Raw genomic sequence first — 21,389 nt, forward strand, 5'->3', positions numbered from 1 at the left:
CTGCACTTTAATGTTTGCCTGGTCAACCGCTTCATTAGGGAACTTTATATATCTAGCTGACATGCAGATGATCCCATCCAAAACAGCTGGCATAGCCCGGCTCAAAGATGACTGGGATATCCCCGACCGGTCTGCCAGTTCTCTTTGAAACGAGCCAGTCGGCAGGAAGCCGAGCGTTGTCAGCACTTGTAAAGGAACTGGCAATGCGCGACTCCTCGCGTTTCTCTCTCCAAAACTGGACCCAACTCAACACAAGAGGACAGTTCTTGGAAAACGGCTTATAAGCCACTCATCATCATGGGCCAAAAAATCATAATGGTCACGGAAAACAAGCTCTCTGCGAATTCGGCCATTAGCAATATCGTCCAGTAATGCCAACGCTGCCATCTCCCAATAACTCCAGCGCAACATTTAATGCATGTTTATATAATCTAGGCCAGGGGTCTCCAACCTTTTTGGAACTGGGAGCTACTTCTTGGATACCAGTTATTGCGGAGGGCTACCAGTTGTTGAGGGGGGGGGGGGGGGGGGGGGATGAAAGTTGCGTGTGTGAGTGTCAATTGCTAAGCGGGAAGACCGCTATCAACCGCGGACAATCTATAATAGTAGCAAAAACATAAACGATGCAGCGCTTTGGTGTATTGCACTATAGTGAGCAGTGATGTCAGTACTTAGTAACGCGTTACTCTAATCTTACCACTTTTTTCGGTAACGAGTAATATAACGCGCTACTATTTCCAGTCCAGTGATCAGATTAAAGTTACTTATCCAAATAACTGTGCGTTACTATTTTTATTTACCCTAGTAAAAATATATATTTTTGCTTTCTTCTTGGCTCAGTTCTACTTTTGCGTCTGACCGTAGCGCTCGACTCTGCACGCTGCGCGCGACCCTGTGAGAGCGCAAGCGCGTTTTACACGTCATTCTGTGCAGTGTCCTCTCGTAAGGATGTGTGGTAGTGTAAAGAAACACCCCTCAAAAACAGGGGAAGGAACATTTACCTGAAGAATTTTAATGTTGCACTGTGTTCCACGTTTGAAAAGTGCTGGAATTTTGACTAACATCGCCTACTTTAAAATGCTTGAAATTGTAATGGTATTTCGTTTCACAAGCTGTCTGACTGAACTGGGGTGGGTTTCCCGAAACGTTCGTAGCGCTAAGTACTTCTTAACCTAGTACGTTTCATACGAGGTTACGAAGTACTTGGTGCTACGAACGTTTCGGGAAACCCACCCCAGTTCGCTTGTATTACTTTTACAAATAAATTTACAAATAATACAGCGCAGCTACACAAACGTAATGTCAGGAGATACTGTAGCGACTACTACTCCTCACGGCGAGTCTCGCCCTTTAAGTGACACTGGGGGGGGGGGGGGGGGGCACTGCGCGGGCCAGGGTTGCATTATCAATAAAGTTTCCCTCCTCGGGATTTTTGAATTAAGCAGTTTCTGCCTCGGTTACCGAACCTGCTTCAATACATTGTTACTGTTAAAAATGCACTTCCAATAAAGTATTGGAAAAATTTATTTTGTTGCTGAATGTAACTACTAAAGTAACTTGTAATCTAACGTAGTTACTTTTAAAAGGAGTAATCAGTAATCGGATTACTTTCTCAAGGTAACTTAGCCATCACTGATAGTGAGCTATTTTTAACGACTCATGACGTGGGTGACCGCTGGTTTATTCAATATTGACGGCAGCCTAACTTTTTGATTGACAGCTAATTGAGCAATAGAACACGAAAGGGAGTGTGTTATCGTGAATATATGTACATGCCGTTACTTGACAACGCGTCCGCGGAGTGATACAGAGAATGAGAATACCGTGCTGTTATCACACATATCTGCAGGGTTAGAACACTTCTCAACCAGTCGGATTGTGAACTAACTGTTGTATAATTGGCGAATAATCATTTAGTGTTAGAAGGGGAGGGACAACTGTGAATTTTGATTGGACATAAATTTAAGTAGATTTCTCAATGGGACCAATTAGGTTTACAAATTTATATGTAATTCATTGGACCTTTGGCGAGCTACTCGGAAAGGGGTGGCGAGCTACTGGTAGCTTGCGAGCGACGTGTTGGAGACCCCTGATCTAGGCTAAGTGGAAACACGTTGAATGATTATTTCAGTAAGGCAGTGAAATTGTCTGATTAATTTACTGTTTAATTTTCTGATAAATTTACTTTATTTTACCCAATAAGGGCTTACTACAATGTGTGCGTGAAGGATATCTTAATAGTTGTAATTTCAATGCATCACCTCTAAGTGTCGCTAATTGACGAAAACACATTAGAAACATGCGTACGCCTGAGGTGAAGGTGTCGTGGGTGTACGCACTTTCTCACGTTCAAATCACATTTCGTACATCTGACCGTTTGCGTGAAGCATAGCGTACGCAATGTTTTTTTGCGTACGCACCGTTCGTACATGAGGCCCCAGGTGTCTGTCATGAGGTCTGATAATGGATCAAACTTGGTGGGAGCTGAGGGAGAGATGCGGGAAGCAATGAAAGGCTGGAATCATTCAAAAATCTCAGATGTGCTCCTGCAGAAGAACATAACCTGGATCTTTAATCCTCCCGCGGGTTCACACTTCGGGGGTGTCTGGGAAAGATTGATCCGTTCTGTTCGAAGAGTTTTACATCAGGTTTTGAGACAGCAGCTTCTTGATGATGAACGCCTTGAGACATTGTTTTGTGAGGTGGAAGCTGTACTCAATGGTAGACCAAAAACAAGAGCGTCAGCTGACCAGAATGATGTGGAAGCAGTCACTCCAAACCACTTGCTGCTTCTGAAATGCCAGCCAGTTCTGCCTCCTGGATTGTTCCAGAAGGAGGACTTGTATGCGAAACGGAGATGGAAACAAGTTCAGTACCTTTCTGATATCTTTTGGAAGTGTTGGACGAAAGAGTACTTACCCCTTCTACAAGAGAGACAGAAATGGACAGTCATGAGACAAAATTTGAAACCAGGAGATGTTGTTCTCATAGTGAATGAAACATCACCAAGAAGCACTTGGTTAATGGGAAAGGTTGAAAGGACTGGTACAGATTCAAATGGACTTGTTCGGCGTGTGTTCGTTAAAACTAAAAGCAGTGTCTTGGAAAGACCAGTGGACAAGTTATGTTTGCTGTTAGAACTGGATGTTTAAAGGCAGAATGTTTGACCAACTTGTGACATTGTTTGAGTTAAATTTTGAATAGGATGTATGTATGTGGATTTGTTTGATAAACAAGAAATTTGAATGTGCAAAATTAAGAAATGCACCTAATGTTACATTGTTGCAACTAAGTTATAGATGATGCTTTCTTAGTTATTAATTGTTATTGAGCCAGTAACAATTAGGGGCCGGAATGTAAGCTTCATATTTTTGATCATGTCACATATGACCGCGCCCCCTCCCTTAGCTGTCCCTCCAGGTTCCCTTGTGTCTGTGCTTCTTGCCCATTTATCCCGCCCTGCTCGTCTCCGTGATTGCCTATTGTCTACCATGCCCCTGCGTCATTATTAGCACCTGTTCCTTGTTTCGGTTCAGTGTTATAAGTCTCGGTGATTCCCGAGTCTGGTTATCTGTGGTTTTGTGCCTTGTTCATGCTGTTAGTTTGTGCTTTGTGCTTTGTATCTCCTGCTTTCGTGTTGCTTTGTTCATGCCAGTTTAATCCTGTTTGTAAGTACGTCTTGTTGTCGCTGCCCAGTCGCCCGGTGTTATCTGTTTGTTTCAGTTGTTCTGCGTTCTACCCGTGTTTTGGTTCTAGTTATCATTCTGTCATGTCTCTCCGTGTTTCGTGTTCGGACTCCCTCTCAGATCTGACCTCCGCCTTCTTATTCGACCCTGATTTTGGTATTCCCTTTATTAAATCTCACTCTCCTCAGCGTTTGTGTCCGCCTCCTCACTCCGCAGCGAGTGCTGCGTTACAGATATGCAATTTTTGTTTAGTTTCTAAGTTCAAGTCATGTGTTGTGTCTTTGTTTAAGCATGTTGAATTTGAAGTGTTTTGCGTCGTTTGGGCTTCTGTGCTTTAGACAGAAATTGATGTCATGTAAAATAATTAATTATATTTCGGCTGAGCGATACGGTTGTTTTACCGTTGGTGACAAAAGAAAAGAAAGGAAAATAATAAGATGCCGCAACGCGTAACTCAGTGTCCGCTCTTTATTTCAGATTTTAACGTATATAGAACGCAATAAGAGTCAAGAGAAAAATTAAAACTTCGATTCTACACAGCTGTCTCTTGTACATGAACGCTCGCTGGTATGAAAGATTACCTGACTGGAAATGGAAGTTGTGTCAAAATGAATTTTTTAGAAACTCCAGTCCTAAACAATAATTCAATATGTTTTCAAGCAAAGACATCATACAGTTTTAGTCTCCTGCACAAATCAATCATAAGTTCCTCAGAAATGAGCCCCATGCTATATTACCTCAATGATCCTGACGTAGATCATGTAACGGGACAGAAGCAGCAGGACGCAGGATGATGGGACCTGCGGGATATACAGGGGGAGAGAAAACAGGGAACAGGTGTGTGTGCAGATGAGAGGGTGTGTCAGTAGGTGGGGCACTGTGAGCAGGGGCGTGTCTTGGTGCTGTTATGTCTGGGTGTGGGCGTTTCCCCTGAGGAATTGGGGCCAGCCTACCGTGACCGTGAAATAGATGTTATTTACCAAGTTATTTATAGATTTAGATTATATGGGAGTAACAGAGTGAGTATTTGAATGTGAGGCATCAGACTCATTAATGTTGTTACAATGAAATATTTCTGTAACTGAGGTAAAGCAGCAGGAGGAGACGTAGGAGCTGGATCATCTTTAATATCCATAATGAAATTGAACTGTACAGCTCACACGTGAAGTTAAAAACAAAAGGTGTTAAAGAGCACTGCAGTTCCAGATGTGCTGTCTGCATTTTAAAAATGTGCCATATTTGTCAATTTTGATTTTCACCTCAAATGGAATTTGTCCTCTGCATTTACACATCTGTGCAGTTAACACACACACACACACATCACACTAGTGATCAGTAGGGCAGTGGGCAGCCCTAACACAGCACCCAGGGAGCAGTTGTGGCACCTCAGTTATGGTCTCAAGCCTGGGAATCAAACCTACGATGCTCTGGTCACAAGGCAGGTTCCCTAACCACCAGACCATGACTGCCCCAAGAGACACAGACAGATAGTTGAATCTGGCATGCGAAGGGAAACTGGATAGTCTGACTCGTGCAGGCGCTGACACTCTCTCTCTTTCTGAGCTTGAGAAATACACAGCACTGAATGATGGGACCTGCAGAGCTTTTAAGGGAGAGAACAAATGAAGAACGTGAGCAGAGGCCGTGTCCGTAGACAGTAGATTGTGAAGGAGGGAGTGTGTGAGAGGAGGAGTGTCGGGTCTTTGGCGTCTCCCCTGCACCCTAGGAGCAGCGTACCGTGACAATTTCTTTAAACCATATTAATGACTATAAAATTCTAATATTATTTTTGTAGTTTATAATATAAACCACAAGAAGAATTATTCAAAAAGGGCTGGTGTGACTCAATGGTTTTCTTCTGTTTTCTGTTCTGGAGCACGTAACCTTTAGATATTTGAATGAATTTAGTAAAAGACAATACAAAACATTGGAATCTGTTCTGTAAATTATGTGTGGTTGTGTATTTATTACACACAATTATAAATTATAAATAAATATATATATATATATATATTCCAGTTGTTTTAAATATTGACAACAAACAGCTATATATTTGTGTCTTTGCTTCTATTTATTTTGCAGATGACACACACCATCTCTCAAATCTGAGGATTGTTCTGCTGGGGTGCAGAGATGCTGGGAAGAGTTCATCAGGAAACACCATCCTGGGCAGAGAGGAGTTTGAGTTAAAGAGAACTGCTCAGTGTGTGAAGAGACAGAGAGAAGTAGCAGGGAGGAAGATCACTGTGGTTGAAGCTCCAGGATGGTGGAGGAATTACACTGTAGAGGAGAGCAGTGAGATACTGAAACAGAAGATTGTGCTCAGTGTGTCTCTGTGTCCTCCAGGACCCCATGTTCTACTACTTGTTATAGATGTAGACACAACTTTTAAAGATGACGAAAGAAATGTACTAGAGGGACACATGAAACTTCTCACTGAGAGAGTCTGGAGTCACACTATAATTCTGTTCACATGTGGGGACTATCTGGGAGACACACCCATAGAGCAGCACATTGAGAGTGAAGGCAGTGCCCTCCAGTGGCTGGTTGAGAAATGTGGGAACAGGTATCAGGTTCTCAACAATGAGAACAGGGGTGATGACACTCAGGTCACAGAGCTGCTGGAGAAGATAGAGGAGATGGTGGCAGCAAACAGTGGCTGCCATTTTGAAATGGACAGAAAGATTCTACAGGACGTGGAAGAGAGGAAGAGAGTATTAGAAGAGAGAGGAAGAGAGAGGATGATGAAGGTACAGAAACAGAGAGTGGACTTCAGACTTATTATTCGTAAGTTTTTGGGTCATTGTTAAAACTGAAACTAAACTCGTTTTGAATCCTGAGCCCAGGATGATATTATGAAGCTTTTTTCATCTTCTTAATCAGAACTTCACTGAAAGCTTGAACTGCTCTCATAACAAAACGCTGCGTGTTGGAAATTATCACATTTATCACATCAATGTGCAGCATTGGAGGGTAGAATCTGTGGTGGACTTAAGTGGGCAGAGAGTGATGAGATGGAATAAGTGGAAAATGTGTGTCAGTAAGTTGAAGACTGTGTGTGTAGTGGGAGGAGTCTGGGGTGTGTGTGAGGAGGGGCATGGCTGTGAGTGAGTGGACATGGCTGTTCATTCACAAACAATACAAAGACTATACAGTACACTTGTATTGTATAGTCTTTGTATTGTTTGTGAATGTCATAAGTTATTGTGAAATTGTTTGTGTGTATCCTTTACTGTGATCTGTTATGGTGTAACTGCTACTGGCTGCTAAATTTCCTTCAGGATCAATAAAGTGTCTGTCTGTCTGTCTGTCTGTCTGTCTATGTATGAATGAATGAATGAATGAATGAATGAGCTGGGACTGGTTCACCATGACAATAGATGTAGATTTTATGGGAGTAACAGATGAATTTGGATGTCCTGAACAGCATTTTAAAGATTTTGAATGTTCATGAATATTTGAATGCTTTGGTGTTGGAATGAAAACCTGCATGAACATCAACTTTGTCCATAATATCTGTCCACCTGAACACAGGCTATCCAACATATCTAACATATGCAGCTCTGATATTACGCACCTGCACTGCACCTGTGACTACATACATAGGACTTATTTTCACCTGTGTACAATTACAGTCTGTAACCGATCAGGTGCTTTGGTCAACTTCTCTGCCCTCTGATTCATTCACCACTGGTCATTATTTGATCAGATTCTCATTCAGAAAATGGAACAAGTGTCATGTTTAAAATGTAATTCCATATAATTTGTTTAATTTAGACTGTGTGTGTTCATATTCAAAGATATCATGCTGATCTGTGCAGATGTCTGAACAGTCATATGTAGACACACTTATTTGCCCCATTAGGAAGGATAGAGACACGTCCAGCAAATTTCAGCACCCTGGATACAGAGACATCTGGCAAAAGGTTATTTGGTTTATTTCTTGTTTTAGATCATGTATTATGTTAAGGAATCACATGGTCCATGTTAAAGATGATTAAGCAGTTTCTGTTCAGGATCTTGTTAAACAGCAGTACTTACAGCACCCTGCCATGTGTCTGCGAAGCGAGATTGTGTAACATGTGGGTATGGGCGTGTACACACCGCATGTAAAAACAGAGAGAGAGGTGGACCCAAGTGCCGGCTCACACTGACAGTGAGAGTGGTCGAGCCAATAGTCAGTGAGAGAGAGAAATGCATGCACACAGCAAAAGCACAAACAAACAATGATGCGAAATACTCAACGCACACAGAAATACTCAACCAAATGATTTCGGGAAGAAAGCAAACACAAAACAATGCGGAAAAACTCAACGCGTGAAAACAACCCTAAGGATGCCAGGGGAAGTAGCTGGCAGCAGGCGAACGCCGCGTCAAATAAAAAAAAACTCTTCCCAAAGTAAAAGTATAACTGATAGGAAGTATTTCAGCTGGGGGAAAACTTGAGATGGGCCAGAGAGTGGCGCAGAAGATAGGGACTTGAATAAGTGATAGAGAAGCAAGAGAAAGAACAAGAGAGAGGAAGGTGGCGAGACACCTTGTAACTGGGCAAACCAGCAGAGAGAGTAGTGAAGGGCTGAAATCGCAACGGTATCTGGTATCTCATATCTTAGTGTTAACTTGTCATTTGACATAAAATTCTCTCTCTCTGATTAATTGTTTTGATGTTTAGAGACCGGAATATTCCTTCTCCTGTTTCTACCTACATGTCTATGAAGAGTTATGCATCAAAAGGTGAACCTCCAGGTTTCAGTAGAGGGTCTCCAGTATCAAGTCAAAGGTTTGTGTGCTTGAAATTTATACATCAAATCTACATCATCTTACTGGATAAATCACAAATGTATCTGTAATTTGGTGACTTGCCAGAAGAGGGGGTTGGACCCTGGCTGTCTTAGGTGGCACAACAGAGGCCAAATGGGTAAGAAACCACAGATGATTTTGTGACAGTAGGACCCAAGTGTTGAACTTAAAGAGCCAATTGGGAAGTGAGAAATAAATAAACTATTCAGTTGGTTGAGACCAGAGCGGTATTCCAGAAAGCGGGTTAAGTGACGAAACCGGGTAAGTAAACTCAGAGTTAACGAAAACTCCTTTTCTCGAGGATCCTGTGAATATTGAAGCTCAGTTTATTCGCCGAGCTCTTCATTGGGAACTTATATTCACATTATAATATATATATAGGGAGTTTTTCCTTGCCACTGTTGCCTTTGGTTTGCTCACTGGGGGCTAGGACTCGGCACTTGTAAAGCTGCTTTGTGACAACAACTGTTGTAAAAAGCGCTATATAAATAAAATTTGATTGATTGATATAAAACACCGAATAGACATAGCCTACTATCATTTTAGGATTATTTTTTAATGAAAGTTATTGTTTTTCAGGACAATCCATTACTTACATTAATAACATTAAGCGTCACATTTGAAATATTACACATTGCGGATGAGCCCTCAATTCTCTCCAGATTTTTATACATCACTCTTCGTTTTTTTGCTAGTGGAAGTTTTCTTTATAGTGTAGGAGATGTGGAACCTGTCAGCAAAGCTACTGTATGTCGGTCTGTCCGAAAACTATGTCCGGCATTAAAATGACTAGTGCCCGGTTTTGTGGTGTTTCCTGGGCTTAAGCCAGTTATGGACATCAAAGAGGAATTCCACAGCATCATTGGTTTGTCTTTAATTCACACGGACAATAAAGAAATTAAGCAAAGGAGAAGCAATATATAATTAACTTCATTCCATTTACATTTTGGCTGCATTGATGGAACCCACATATGCTACAAATTACAGCACCATTAGAACATGAAGGCGATTACATAAACAGAAAATTCATCCATAGCATTAATGTACAGGTACTAAACTTTATAACCCTTAATGAATAATGTACTTATCTTTAATGGTAACAAAAATAACGTACAGTTGTGATCAAATTTATTCAACCCCCACTGAAATAAAGTGTTTTGGCCAGTTTGACATTGATTTTGATCATTTCAGTCATCTTATTTACAATTATATCAAAGAGGCACTTATAAATTAGACAAACATAACATAATATTTATGATGGAATAACCACAAATGTCTTTACTGTGCTCACATCATTATCAGTTTTATTCAACCCCCTAGTGACATTATTTTTTAGTACTTAGTACAACATCCTTTTCCAGTTATGACAGCTTTCAAGCGTGAAGCATAGCTTGACACAAGTGTCTTGCAGCGACCTATGGGTATCTTAGCCCATTCTTCATGGGCAAAAGCCTCCAGTTCAGTCACATTCTTAGGCTTGCGCACTGCAACTGCCTTCTTTAGGTCCCACCAGAGGTTCTCAATTGGATTTAAGTCTGGTGATTGCGATGGCCACTCTAGAATGTTCCAGCCTTTCATGTTCAACCATGCTCTAGTGGACTTGGATGTGTGCTTCGGATCATTGTCCTGTTGGAAGGTCCAACGTCTCCCAAGCCGCAGGTTTGTGACTGACTCCATCACATTTTCCTCCAAGATCTCCTGGTACTGAAGGGAATTCATGGTACCCTGCACACGTTGAAGCTTTCCTGTACCATTAGAAGCAAAACAGCCCCAAAGCATAATTGACCCCCCGCCATGCTTCACAGTAGGCAAGGTGTTCTTTTGTTCATAAGCCTGGTTCTTCCTTCTCCAAACATAGCGCTGGTCCATTGTCCCAAACAGTTCTAATTTAGTTTCATCTGACCACAGTACACTGTTCCAAAACCTTTGTGGCTTGTCCACATGACTTTTGGCATACTGCAGTCGACTTTTCTTGTTCTTTGGAGTCAGCAAGGGGGTGAGTCTGGGCGTTCTGGCATGGAGGTCTTCGTTATGCAGTGCGCGCCTTATTGTCTGAGCTGAAACTTCAGTGCCCACATCTGACAGGTCTTTTTTCAGTTCCTTAGCAGTCACGCGGGGATTTTTCTCCACATTACGCTTCAGGTAGCGCACAGCAGTCGCGGTCAGGATCTTCTTTCTGCCACGACCAGGTAACGTTTCCACTGTGCCCTTTAATTGAACTTGCGAATGATACTTCCGATAGTGTCTCTTGGAATATTTAACAACTTCACAATCTTTTTATATCCATTGCCATTCTTGTGAAGAGCAATAACCTCTTCTCTTGTCTTCTGGGACCATTCTCTTGCCTTCACCATGCTTGGAAACACACCAGTAGATGTCTAGAAGGAGCTGAGTATCACAGTCCTTTTAAATCTGCCTAATTGGTGCTTATCATGCTTGATTGCTGCTTGTTGACATCCACAGATGTTTTCAATACCTGATGGAAAACACTGGAATGAACCTCTGTTCTTAGGAGTGGTAGTCGTAAAGGGGTTGAATAATTGTGTCAATGAAGAAATCACAAAAAGGCCATTTAATACTTTATGACAAAAAAAATTGATGCTATCTTAGTTGCATTTAGTTCTTTAACAAGTCCTTGTAAGATTTCATTATGAACACAATTACAAATGTGCACTGAATTCCATAAAACCCTTCGCAGCATTGGGGGTTGAATAAATTTGATCACAACTGTAGCTACTGTAACTGACCGTTCTCCTCTCTTTCAAGATCATATGTGATGCTTCCCAACTCATCACAAATGTTGAAGCCAGATGGCCAGGATCCGTGCATGATTACACACTGTACAACAAATTTGAACAGGGTAGGCTTGTGGTAGTTTTGCTAGTTGTTCACATGCAGTGTAATAGTTATCATTGCAAACCCTAGTGCAATTTTAGGGATGCATAAATACCATTTTTTTCCAACCGAGTACGAGTACGAGTACGTGTATTTTTGTACTTGCCGATACCGATACCGATACTTACATAGAATTAAGCAGTCAGGAGCATTATGTAATAGTTATTAATGTAAAATAGTGCAATGAAATCAATACAAAACCAACATAAAACTGCATGACCTATAATTTATTTGAACATTTTTTACCTACACAAACACCATGTCAACAAAAAACAACATTTTCAGTATTTTTACTTACAGTATTTTACTAAAAGCTAATCTTTTTTTACAACTGTAAGTGGCAGGTTCTTCTTCAGGAAAAGAAGCATTTCTGCATGTTTAGCTGTGAGCCTGTTTCTGCTTTCAGTGACAATGTGTGCCACGGAGCTAAATAATCGCTCACTTTCCACACTACTGCATGGCGCTGACAAGTATCTTCTCGACATTTGGGACAAAATTGGGAATCGCTCTTTGTTAACTGCCCAGTACTGGAGCGGTTTCTCTGAACGAGAAATCGTCTTCTCTCCAAGGTATGTCTCCAACTGTATGGCAGCAGCCCGTGGGACACTGCTCAAGGATACAGAAGCATGCTCATCAGCAATTTCATCAAACACACTGTCCAGACTGCTGCACTGGTCATTCTTTGGTCTTTTGGCAGATGGTTCCTCATTCCTCTGTTGGCTGATGTCTCTTCCAGATATTTTCTGCAGCTCCTGCATCACTTTCTCCTTGGAATTCTCAGCAGTGCTGGAGCTTGAGAAAAAACGGTCCTTATATCTGAAACAGAACATGCCCTATGTTGCTGAAAATGTACATCTTATACATCTCATTATGTCAAACCATCAGTGAAGAATATAGACATATACATATAGAGATATTTTATCTTTGATTTATAACAAGAGGTATGATTTTATATAACTTTTTTTAGATTGCATGTGCATTTATTTTAAATCTAAAATAAAATAAAGCCTAGATAACCAAGGTGAAAAATCTCAGTAATGTAAATATTTTAAAAATAATAATCTAACGAATAATAAAATGTCAGCTTCTGATGACTACTTGAAAAGAAGTATTTATGAGAGTTTGTTTAATAGTTTAGCAACGACATGGGCACACAGACCTTAGAACAGGGATGCCCGAACTCAGGCTCGCAGGCCAATGCAGAGAAGGCAGCGTGGCACCACTCATTGGCCCACGCCACAAACACTGAAAATGGCCCAGAAAAGTTTGGGCATCCCTGCCTTAGAAGGTTGAAGTGTAGTCCAGAAAATAAAATGGAAATTAATTATAGACTAACACTGTCTACAATAAAAGAGTATAAATTAATCATTTTGTTTGACATTTTAGAATAGAATAGAAAATCTTATTATTTATCTCTGGAAGTGTCCATCTTTTATTTGAGCATTTTCCCCACATTACACCCTCAGTACATTAGCAACATGAAATGCACGCACATTACCTTGGATCAAGAAGTGTTGCGGTGGAGAAGAGTTGGATTTGCTCCACGTCAGCAAATCGCTTCTGTACAGCTGTGAGCAAAGTGCGTTTCATTGTTTTGATCCCCTGCTCCTCATCGATCTCTTTGGACAACAGTCTCTGTAGTACGATGATCGCGGGAATCACGTCCGAGGCTAATGCTTCAGAGGAGCTCACTTGTCGAGTCAACTCTTCGAATGGCTCCAAAATTGTCACTGCTTTCTCTAGTAGGTTCCACTGATTAAGGCTGAGGCTGTCGGGGAGCTCATGTTCTGACGCAAATATTCCGAGAGCCCGTTTCTGCTCAATGAGGGACTGTAGCATATAGAATGTGCTGTTCCACCGTGTTTTTACATCTTGTTGGAGACGTTTCATTGGCTGGTTGAGCTGCAACTGAATGTCTTCTAAGCGGGAATACGCCAAAGTCGAATGCTTGAAATGCCCAACAACTCTGCGCCCGACTGCCACCGCATCAGCGACACTGCGCTGTGCGAGCAGACCCTCGTTTACCGCCAGCTGGAGTGTGTGTGCAATGCACGAAAGGCTAGGCAGTCCAGCATCATCCATTGCCTTTATCATGTTTCTGGCATTGTCACGCACCACGACATGGACAGAACTTTTAGGAATGGCCCAAGTCTTGAGCATTTCCTCAAATGTGCTTGCTCTTGCCTGGCCCGTATGTGACCCACGGAATTGCTTTGCGTGCAGTACAACTCTCTGAAGAATGAAACTATCGTCTATCCACTGTGCAGTTAAGCTAATGAGAGACATTGGACAGACGCTGCTGCTCCAAATGTCCGTAGTAAAGCTGAAGGCTGTAATATCATGCAACAAGCTCTTGATATGCGTTTGCACCTTTTCGTGCATCTTCGGTAAAATGGTCTCCGTTATATGATAACGGCTGGGAATTTCATACTTGGGCTCTAACACATCAAGAAGGTGCCGAAATCCCTGATTCTCAATGACCGAAAATGGTTGATCATCAAGAACAATAAACTGGCTAAGAGCTTCTGTTATCTTCACAGATCTAGGGTGGTGTGTAGACATTTTCTCTCGTCTACTTAGCGTTTGCTGCAGTGTTGGTTGATGCAGTGGTTTGATAGCAGTGAACTCGTCGTGCTGAGTTTTGTGTTTCATTTTAAGATGTTTTATCAGGTTACTCGTGTTGTAGGAAGACGCAGAAGTACCTCCTCTTGATATTTTAATAGAACACAGTTTGCAGTCTGCTTTGCTTGGGTTGTCATCACTAATTGTGAAGTACTTCCAGATCGCCGACATGTTGAATTGTCTGCTCATTAGCATAACGTGGTTTACGTCCACTAGAAAAAAGGTATCGGATGTTGGTATCGGAGCCTCGTTTGCGAGTACGAGTACGGGTAAATGGACATGGTATCGGGCAAATACCCGATACCAGTATCGGTACTCATGCATCTCTAGTTTCATTATTTCATTTTTCCTGTAAAAAAAAATATTTTAGAATATATTTATAAGATATATAATAAGATATAGTTATGTACATCCATACCACTTTGTACTATATTCTTAGACCTGAAATAAGAAAGTGTTCAATAATTAAAAAAAAATTTAAAACTCAATATAGTATTATAAATGTGGAGAAAACAATCGCGTCCTTCTGCTAAATATAAAAATATCATTTTCAGTCACGCATTAACTCTGTTGGCAATTTTTTGACATGCCTTTCTCTAGCAGCTACCGCAGTATTACATTTACGTTTAGTAATATCTAAAAATTCTGCATACGCAATCATTAATACGTCCATGATATAAGTCCATGATAGATCTTATTTATCTGCTTTCCTTTTTATAGTAACTTTTATAGTTACGCGAGAACGAGCTACTGTCTGGGTTAACCTCCTCAGAGTTGAGCGATCCTGATTCCTTTAACTCTGATCAGCCGTTTTGGAATCGAAAAATCTGAGTATGTCATATCGGGGTAAGACAACTCAGAGTTCAGGGTTAAGTTTAGAGTTTCTTAAACCCTCTTTCTGGAATACCCCCCAGGACTAAAACCCAGGTCATTATGATCATAACCTGACAATTTACCAATAGGCCATAGAGCGCAACTTAAAGTTGAAAATTGAGATAGTAAAACCTCCACTTCCTATCTTCACGAGAAAAAGAAACAAACCAAAGATGCCAGGAGAAAACTGGCTCTCAACCGCTGAGTAAGGATTAAGAACTAATTTCCAAACCAAAAGATCGATAACAGGAAAACAAAAGAGGACAGATTTGTCCTTTATATTTTGCAAACGCCTTGACTCCAGAGAAGCCACTCAAGGAAGAAGGGAAGAACTCAAGTAGAGAGAGAAAAAGAGCTCGAGGGAAAATCCCCCAGGGCCCCTACAGAGAATTGCCAGCCAGTCTGAATGTCAGAACACTGAACAAAGACTCAGCAACACAAGTCAATACATAGAGTTTTCCCAGTCCTTGTAAAGTATGGCCACCAGATGAGGCACAATTGGCATGGTGGTCAGTGGCGGTATGAAAATTTAGAATGTACCTTTAGCACACATTCAGTTATTTGCAGTGCACATTGACATGTATGTAACTAAATTACTGATATTGGCATAAAATAAAGAAAAACTAAAATCATAAAAAAACCACAAACATTAAAAAATAGACTGTTGGTTAGGGGTGTTTTTGGTCATTATTCACTAAGCTTGAACATTTTCAGCAAACAAACTAATATCAGAATGCGTGACTTCTTTAATGTCTGCACACGACATCAGTTATTGATGACAGGGCCTAACAAACTACAAGATGTTTCACAGTTCAATGAGGCTCTCAGGCATCTATCTATTTGTCTGTCTGTCTGTCTGTGCGTGCGTGCGTGCGTGCTCTGATTAGGAGCTTTTTTTGGTGAACTCCAAAATCTGTTGGCAAGCAAAAATTCTGGCCTAAAATCGTGTTGTGTGAATTTGCTATTATTGGTGCTCCTGCTGGTGTTACACCTGACTACACAAATTAACAGAGAGTTAGAAATAAATATGTGCTAAAGATGTTTATCACTTGAGAGCCGAACCTCTAACGCTGCTATGAGTTTGGGGCTAGCACAGTTTCTGCTCACCCCTGAGTGTCTCATTGTGCCTCTGTACTGTAGTGATGGACCCAGTGAGGGATCTTTAATGATTTTTAATGCTCTGATGTGGAGACCCAGAACTGTGGCACTCTGATCTAACACTAACTGGTTGGGTGCAGACACGACTCCTCATATCTACCTAAAGGAAACAGGGCAGACCCCTTTTTACATGATTATTGTGACTTAACCTTGTAAAATTACCTATTTGTAATCCTCACAGCAGTCTGGTAAATTTTGAAATAAGCGAGGTGGATCAGAAACTCCAGCACACAAGTCTGAGCCACCAGCCCTCTGCTCATGACTACGCTGGACCTGCAGACATGGTGTGTGATTTCTGCACTGGGAGGAAGCTGAATGCGGTGAAGTCGTGTCTGACCTGCACTGCGTCTTACTGTGAGACCCACGTAAAGCAGCACTACACAGTAGCAGCGCTGCAGAGACACACGCTGGTGGAGGTGACTGGAGACCTGGAGCTGAGACTCTGTCAGCAGCACCACAGACCTCTGGAGGTCTTCTGTACTACTGACCAGACACACGTCTGCACTCTGTGTGCCCTGAGTGAACACAGAGGACATGATATAGAGTTGAAAGTCAATACAGGTAGCATTATGGATAGAAAATACAACTTCTCAGCACTTTGTTTTAAAATGACTAAAATGTACGAACTGAACAAAGCTACATTTCACAAATTAGATGCCTTTTTTCAACTAGCACTTTTGCAAAGAGAAATCAAGTTTTCATTCCAAGGATATATTTCCGGGGGGATTTTGTTATTTCAGCACTACTAACACATGTTCCCACCATGTGGTTGACATGTTTTTCCATGTTCAGTGGGGAGATTTCTCATGTTTCTCTTTTGTTTCTTTTTTTCTGTCTTCAGATGTCTGGAAGGAACCTGAGGACATTTGTGCTGAGAAGAACCTGTGAGAGTGCAGTAGTTACACCAGTGAGACCTTCTGAGCTCCAAATGGTCTTGACGTTTAAACTTCTACCTGAAGATAATTCTGTAGATCTCTTTGGAAAAGGAGACTGGATCAGATTGTTATGTAAGAATTGTAATACTGAGGCTGTCAAGGAGCGATAAGGCGAACACAAATGCTGAGAGAAGCAAGATTTAATAAAGGGCATTCCATAATCAGGATTGTACACAGGCAGTGGTCAAATCCCAAATGGAGTTTGTAACATGAACATAACTGACACGTAGAGACATACTTAGAGAGATGAGCATAAATTGTATTAATTACCAAAATTACCAAAGTTGTACAACAATGATCAGCAACACAATAGACCAAACATAGGGTTTAAATACAAGAGACTAAACACGGAACACAATCACGAGGGGGCTGGGATTACAAAACACGAGGTGGGACTATGAATGACCACATGGCAAAATCCTGGTGAGGACTTTTAATCTATGAACCTGGAATTGGCACCTCTAACAAAAGTAGCAGGGGCTGTGAAGCAGCAAAACAGAGCAGTAGAAGACAGAGATGCTCACAAGTCATTTTTGCAAGTCAAGTCTCAAGTCCAAGTCAAGTTTGCAGTCGCAAATCACTTTATAGTTGAAATGGTCTATTATTTACATTTACGACATTTGGCAGACGCTCTTATCCAGAGCGACTTACATTTTTATCTCATTTTTATACAAGTGAGCAAATGAGGGTTAAGGGCCTTGCTCAGGGGCACTTCAGTCATGGCTTCAGGTTTGGGAATCGAACCCACGACCCTCCGGTCACAAGACCAGTTCCCTAACCACCAGGCCACAACTGCCCTGTTATGACACTTCTGATGTATAATAGCTTAAACTGGAAAATGAAAAAATAAAATTAAAAAAAGCGTGCACACACACACTTTCCAGATACATTTTGTGCCAGTATTTTTCCTAACAAAACTGACATTTTTCTGGGTACAAAATTCTTTCAGTAGAAGATTTGCTTTGTTTTGCTCTGAAAGATAAAGGAGGGCTTTGAAATAAAAAAATCTAAATCTCAAAAATAGTTTGTAATGTATACCAAATTATATTGATAAACAAATTAGTCAGACATGAATTGCTTAAAATACTGCACCTACAGCTTATTTTTATCTGAATGTAGAGGCCAAAACATTATATTAAATGCCTCCCCTTTTAAAAATATCCAGTCAATAACAGGCTAACTGGGTAAACATTAGGTTGTTATAAGTAACACACTAACGGTGATGCTAAGTGTCGAGTTATCAAGGGGTTTGACTGCCTGAACTCGAACAGCCTCGGCACAGAGGACGCAGGAAACAACTCAGCTCAACTTCATCTCATTTATTTGATTCTCTCGTTGAAAACCAAAGCAGGTTGTTAACCTCAAAGAGAAGACAAACAATCATACATTTGTTTACCCATGCACATGCAATATTGATTTTCTGTCTAAGATTAATTGTAATAAGTTAAACGAACTCGTATCAGTATAATAAGTAATATAAACACATTCTTATACAAACACAAGGTGAGGAAGGAGGTAAACTACATACCAATAGTGTCTCTGTGCTCTGCTGACTCAAACTACACCCAGCAAACAGACAAAGGCTGTGTTCAAAATAGTCTACTACATACTACTGGCGTACTGATCGAGCCCCAAATCAGTATGCCGTATGCAGTATGTGACCAAAATGAAATTTTCCAGTACGCGAAACATACCCGGATGACCTACTACTTCCGCAAAATATTCCAGTACGCGAACAGAACTATCTTCGTGGTGTACTGCATCCCGTCATGCAACCCTACGTTCACGTGACCCCGTAGTATGCTTTGCTTTTGTTGCATACTGGAAACTGTACTGCATACTACTACGAGGACCCGTATGCAGTATCCAGTATATACTGAGTCCAGTATGCAGTATCCAGTATCCAGTATCATGTAGTAGTCTATTTCGAACAGAGCCAAAGTGTCACGTCCAGCCCCTCCCTCCTCCCTGGTCCCGCCTAGCTTCCCCGTTCCCATTGTTTCTTACCCTGTCTGTCACGCCCCTGTCGTTAGTGCCCACACCTGAGTCTCGTTTCACTCCCCTGTTTCAGAGTATATCATCCCCTCTGTTTCAGTCCTCCGTGTTGGTCATTGTTTGTAAGTGGATCCCTCTGTGCTTTCCTTGTTCACTCCTGCTCTCTATAGTTAGTTTTCATGTTCATGTGCTTTGCCTGGTCTTCTCCATTTTTGATATATGTATATGTGTGTTTTGTGAGTACTCCCTGCCTTGCTCTCGTTGTTAGTTCGCTGTTTACCCTGATATGCTACTCAGGCCCGTCGCGATGGGGCAGGCAAACCAGGCAATTGCTTGGGGCCCCAAGCTGGCCTGGGGCCCCCAGACAACAACAGGTTAAGAATTAAATGCAGCGACAAACTGTGTGAGCCCCCCTTTACATTCTCAAAGTCATGAGCAATGACACTGTTCTCAGAATCCCCCTTAAGGGGGCCCCTCCCACCCGCTGCTGAAGGCAGGCAGACACTGTCCTGGCAGACAGCCAAGTTTTAGACGCCGGCAAATATGAAACTTAACCATGAAGCGAATTTATACATCAGGAAGCCAAAAGAGAAAACAAAAGAAGAAAGAGGAACACAAAAAAACACAAGACAGTGGTAAGTGATGATTTACACTGGATAAATTAGGCCTACCTGTACAAATGGTGTAATTTAGCAGCAGGTAGGCTAAAAACAATATATACGTCCCGGCTAGTGTTGCCACCTGTCCCGGTTTTCACGTGCCTGTCCCGGTTTTCCCGGGCTGTCCCGGTTTGTCCCGGTTTTTCTTCTTTTTAATATTCAGTCCCGGAAAAAATTAGGTTAATTAAAGCCACGATTCAGACTGTTTCTGCACACTTTAAATCTGTTTTCTCGCTGTGTCCATTTTAAACCCCTCCGGTAACATTTTACGTTCGCCAACCCCCCCCGCCCCCCGCCCCCCGCTCAACAGATTACACTCGCCACCCTGTGTCAGTATGACAGTGTCCTTGTTTTTTGTCAGACCTAGGTGGCAACCCTAGTCCCGGGTAATCCCATACTTAGGTTGGGGGGGGGCCCGGTTGGTGTCTTTGCTTGGGGCCCCCAAATACCTTGAAACGGCACTGACGCTACTACTATAAAAGGCCGCGAAGTTAATTAAAAGCCCCATTTGACAGTTTTCTACTTTATGGTCTGTTCGCGATTTACATTCGATTTGCTTCATTTACACTTGGTCTGTAATTATCATATTTTTAAAATGTTTTATTTTGTGTTTGTATCTACTTACACTTGTAAATTGCTGGCTCACCGCTTTCCACCATTTTGCTTTTCTAACTTCGAACTGGTCTGCTGCTCTAGTTGAATCATGGGATAGGACAGTGTGCTGCAATCACATACTTAAAAATGGCTGCCGATGCAGTACGTCATCCGGGTACGTTTCGCGTACTGGTTTAATGCATACTGTGTATACTAGGTTGCTCGCGTACTGCTTCTCGCGCACTATATAGGGGCTATATAGGACGGGGCTAAAGGCCTCCCAGGTGCCCTCCCAGGTTACTCTTCCTCTTTGTTTTCTGAACACCAGGTGAACATTTGGGCCCTCTACTGCCCCCTAGCACCCTTCATGCACCAAACAAGCATTCACCACCTCCCAGTGTGACAAAATGTTGTTACGACCTATCTAGGCTCTAGGCCGTAACAGGGGTGTGAAGGGGTGGAATATGGATGACAGTGATTCAAGAAAATGTAAAGTATTGGTGTATTTACAAGTATTCACAAACAGAATATATATACAGGACAAAGTGCACACAGGTACAAACGTCAGAAGTGACCCAGGCCAAAACAACTAACAAAAACCATACTAGAAAGAAACAGACATAACTACACTAACAGGGTGAAACAAAAGACAACACTACTCTGACTCCCTATGTCCAAAACAGATACGAACCCACAACCCAAACAAAATGGCAGCCACTTCCTACTCACCGTGTGCACACACAAACCACCAATATACATATATCTATACACAACTCTATATAGTTATAGTAAAGGAGCACGCAAATCCAAATCCAAATCAAAAGGTCATACACAGTATAGCAATATCTCAAAGTTCTCAATCTCTACGAGGTCGGCAAGGCTGAATCGCAACGGGAATCCTCTCATTTCCTCCTTATATATCAGGAAGCCGAGGGCGGAGACTTCATGTTCCCAGGGACATCAGGGATTCCTGGAGTGGAACACGGACTGGACAAACCTGTAACAAAATGCTTCACGCGAACACATAAAAAGACAGGGTCATAACACCCCCCCCCATAAGTGTGAACTTCAAATAATGTTCACAAATAACACACTCAGCAGCACCTGGACAGGGCATCAGCCACCACATTATCGAGGCCTCTTTTGTGCACAATGTGGATGTTAAAACCTTG

At 41.7% G+C, this 21,389-nt stretch overlaps 1 protein-coding gene across 1 annotated transcript in view; it reads left to right on the plus strand.

Annotated features, from left to right (window-relative positions):
• LOC143497414 (GTPase IMAP family member 8-like) overlaps positions 1-16,922 on the plus strand; it is a 39,679-nt gene extending 22,757 nt beyond the window's left edge. The window contains exons 4-7 of the mRNA XM_076993346.1: positions 5,769-6,473; positions 11,788-11,950; positions 16,216-16,595; positions 16,876-16,922. Coding sequence (XP_076849461.1) covers positions 5,769-6,473; positions 11,788-11,950; positions 16,216-16,595; positions 16,876-16,922 — 1,295 coding nt within the window. The remainder of the gene's footprint in view (positions 1-5,768; positions 6,474-11,787; positions 11,951-16,215; positions 16,596-16,875) is intronic.
• Positions 16,923-21,389: the final 4,467 nt, after the last annotated feature.

Source organism: Brachyhypopomus gauderio, unplaced genomic scaffold, assembly GCF_052324685.1.
Source record: "Brachyhypopomus gauderio isolate BG-103 unplaced genomic scaffold, BGAUD_0.2 sc110, whole genome shotgun sequence".
Classification (NCBI taxonomy): Eukaryota; Metazoa; Chordata; class Actinopteri; order Gymnotiformes; family Hypopomidae; genus Brachyhypopomus; species Brachyhypopomus gauderio.